Source organism: Myotis davidii, unplaced genomic scaffold (genome assembly GCF_000327345.1).
Source record: "Myotis davidii unplaced genomic scaffold, ASM32734v1 scaffold425, whole genome shotgun sequence".
Taxonomy (NCBI): domain Eukaryota; kingdom Metazoa; phylum Chordata; class Mammalia; order Chiroptera; family Vespertilionidae; genus Myotis; species Myotis davidii.
In genome coordinates this window covers 2,157,069-2,160,543 of record NW_006296413.1, presented here as the reverse complement: position 1 = coordinate 2,160,543, position 3,475 = coordinate 2,157,069, and the positions used below count along the sequence as shown (strand labels likewise).

Sequence of the window (3,475 nt, the reverse complement as noted above, 5' to 3'; positions counted from 1 at the left end):
AAAAAGACCGTACCCTTTTATGTAATGATGTTTACTTTGAATTTATATTAGTTCACACAAACACTCCATCCATGCTTTTGTTCCGGCCCTCCGGTCCAGTTTAAGAACCCATTGTGGCCCTCGAGTCAAAAAGTTTGCCCACCCCTGCTCTAGAGCAATCCCGGGTCTGGCAGGGGCCCTTCACAGGATGAGGGCCCCTACGCACCCAGCTCTGGGAGAAGCAGGCTGGTTTACTCGTTCAGGGACCTTTCCGGACACTTGCTGGGGGCCCAGGATCCATTGAGGGCCCCTGCTCACCCAGAGCTCACAATCCAGGGGGCTTGTGACTCAGGACTTAACCTCTGGGGGCCAAATACTGGGTCCTCCAGGGTGAGGAAATGAGAGGTGAAAGCCATGTCCCCAGGTCTGACGGTACTTTATTGTCAGAGAAACAGAGATGGGCTTGGTGGGGGAGTGGGGGTGGGGTGAGGGCAGACAAGGGCATTGCACACAGATGGGGAATAGGGGGAAGAGACAGAGGGTCCCAGCTGGAGGCAGTGGGCTTCCAGGAACACACTCGTGGGCAGCGGCTGTGGTCTCAAGTCCTCTCCGCTGCCTCCAGCTGCTGTGCAGGCTCAGCGAGACATCATTCGCACAAACTCTGCCAGGACAAAGCGGAGGTTTCGGGTCTGCTCTGGGGACCCCACTAGGGGCGGGGCCCATATAGGAACCTTGAGGTGTGAGGGAGTGTGGTCAAGTGAGTCTCCTGCATCTGATGGGTAACAGGTCTGTCTCTAGGCCAAGGAGAGGGGCTTTGTCTTGTGGACAGAAAACATCTTGTAACTCAACTGTTTTCTCTCTGCTTTGGCTGCTAGGAAGCTCAGGAGCAACTCTGGGGCTGCATCCTGATTTTCCGCGGCTTCGGTGGTGCCCTGACCCTGGTGCTCCCTCTGTGTCGAGGAGGAGCGGGGTCTGGATGGGGCTGCCTGGATTCGGATCACGCTTCATCTACTTCCTGTCGCTGAGTAACTGACACTTTCCTAAGAACTGACAACTCGGGGATTCGCTTCTGGCTTCTCCCGTTCAGGGGAAGATAAAGCTCCTCCCTGCTGGGTCCTCCTGGGAGAGGATTGGGGCGCTTCGCTCAGGGCCTGGCCCACAGCAAACGCTCTGCCTCTATTGTTCTTTCTCTGCTAGAAACCTCCCAGGGTGTGTGGTGGCAGGCGGTACCTTCAAAGTCGATCAGGCCGTCCCCGTTGAGGTCAATGTCCTGAAGGATCTCGTCCACCTCCCGCTGGGTGAGGCGCTCCCCCAGCAGGACCTTGAGGGCCGCCCGGAGCTCACCCAAGCTGATGCAGCCATCCCTATTGGTGTCAAACTGTGGCAGCGAGGAATCATTCAGTCACCCAGCCCCTCCCGGACCACACACAGCCGGCCCCGCCCGCCCTCAGCCCAGGGCCACACCTCTCGGAAGGCATCCCGCAGCTCCCGGACACCAATCATGTCTGCCGTCTCCGCCAGCATCTTGGGGCCCATTAGCTCCACAAAGTCTTCAAAGTCCACCTTCCCGCCACCTGGGGGCCGTGCTCATCAGAGATCCCGGCCTGGCCCTGGCCCTCCTCTGCCCCTGCCCTCCCCTTCTGGCCTGGGCCCGGTAACTGTGCCCTTCTCTCTCCGGGCCCCACAGGCGGGGCCATCTGTGGCTTTGATGACTTTCCTTAATTTTCCTGAAGAGTTTGGTTGGGTTCAAGCCCTGGCTCCAATGACCTGGCTGTATGACCTTTGGCAAGTCACTTAACCTTTCAGAGACTCAATGTCCTCATCTAACAAATGGGAATAGAGGGATGGAGGCAGAGTCCTTGCCTTGAGAATGGCCGAGGTCTGGGTTCTGGGGCCAACCAGCAGGCATCTCTGTGCCTGGGCTGCCCGGCTGCCCTGGCCTGGCCTCGGGAGAAGTGGGGATGGGTGGGTCTGAGGCACTTACTGATCTGCTGTGAAATCTCGATGAGCTCCATCTCAGTGGGCATGTAGCCCATCGTCCGCATGCAGGCGCCCAGGTCCCCGTAGCCGATGTAGCCGTCCCGGTCTCGGTCAAACTCCTGGAAGGCGGCCTGCAGCTCTGCCAAGCAAGGCAGGGTCAGTCCTTCTCCAATGTCCCCCTGGGTCCCAGCTCGGATCAACTCACCCTTCTCTCCTTGGTCTAATCATTCCCTCCGTCTAAACATCAGTCTCTGCTGCCTCAGGGCCTTGGCACATGCTATTCCTATAATTCATTCTTTCAGCAAATACTTAAAGAGCATCTGCTACGTGCCAAGCTCTGCTCTAGGTAGTGGGAGTATGACAATGAAGACAGAAAAGGAAGAAAAGGAAGGGAGGAAGGAAGGGAGGGAGGGAGGGAGGGAGGAAGGAAGGAGGGGAGGGAGGGCGGAAGGAAGGGAGGAGGGAGGGAGGAAGGAAGGAGGGGAGGGAGGGCGGAAGGAAGGGAGGAGGGAGGGAGGAAGGAAGGAGGGGAGGGAGGGCGGAAGGAAGGGAGGAGGGAGGGAGGAAAGAAGGAAGGAAGGGAGGGAGGAAGGGAGGGAGTAGCTCACATTCTGGAACACTCTCCCCTCCTCTTGGTCCTCCTGTCATGTACTCAAGGAAGTCTTCCCTCTAAAGTCAGAGCCTGCAGCCCATTTGCACTCGTAGTTGAGAGCACTGAGCGCCGTCTGCACTTGCTGACGTGCTGACGTCTGTCTCCAGAGGACACAGGCCGGGCTGTCTGGTTGGCCATGTCCCCAGTGCTCAGCACAGGGCCAGGTGGTGCCTAGGAAGTGCTCGCTGAGCAGAGGAAAAAGGGGCCCAAGACCCACCTGGCCAGTGAGACCAGGCAGCTGGCAGCTGGGGGTTTTGTCGGCCCATCCCTGCTCAGTCTGTCCCGTCTCCTCGTCTCCTCGCACAGGGCCCCTGCAGGCTCCTTCTGGCTCCTAGTTCCTCCTGGAGACTGCTGGGAGCCCCCCCACCCCCACCCCGTGTGCACCCCGCAAGTCCACCCCTCCAGAAACTCTAGTTCTTTCCAAACCCTTTACCTTCAATCTCCTCGTGCTCGCTGAGCAAATACAAAAGGGGCCCAAGACCCACCTGGCCAGTGAGACCAGGCAGCTGGCAGCTGGGGGTTTTGTCGGCCCATCCCTGCTCAGTCTGTCCCGTCTCCTCGTCTCCTCGCACAGGGCCCCTGCAGGCTCCTTCTGGCTCCTAGTTCCTCCTGGAGACTGCTGGGAGCGCCCCCCCGACCCCGTGTGCACCCCCCACATCCACCCCTCCAGAAACTCTAGTTCTTTCCAAATCCTTTACCTTCAATCTCCTCCGGCCGCAGCTCCCGGTCCTGAGGGGCACAGAGGGGTTAGGGAGTCTCTGGACCCCTTGTTTCTTGTTCTTTGGGGCTCTCCAATCAGCCCCCACACACCCCTGCACAGGGCCTGTGTCGGACCCTGCTCAGGCCTCGTTCCTCCCCATTCCT

The 3,475-nt window shown here is 59.1% G+C and overlaps 1 protein-coding gene across 1 annotated transcript in view; it reads right to left on the bottom strand.

The window, feature by feature from the left end:
- Window positions 1-399: 399 nt before the first annotated feature.
- Window positions 400-3,475, bottom strand: part of CABP2 (calcium binding protein 2) — a 6,031-nt gene continuing 2,955 nt past the window's right edge. Inside the window, exons 3-7 of the mRNA XM_006771498.2 lie at window positions 3,310-3,340; window positions 1,964-2,098; window positions 1,444-1,553; window positions 1,210-1,357; window positions 400-640 (exon numbers count right to left, since the gene is read on the bottom strand). Of these exons, the coding sequence (XP_006771561.1) occupies window positions 615-640; window positions 1,210-1,357; window positions 1,444-1,553; window positions 1,964-2,098; window positions 3,310-3,340 (450 nt within the window). The 3' untranslated portion in view covers window positions 400-614. The remainder of the gene's footprint in view (window positions 641-1,209; window positions 1,358-1,443; window positions 1,554-1,963; window positions 2,099-3,309; window positions 3,341-3,475) is intronic.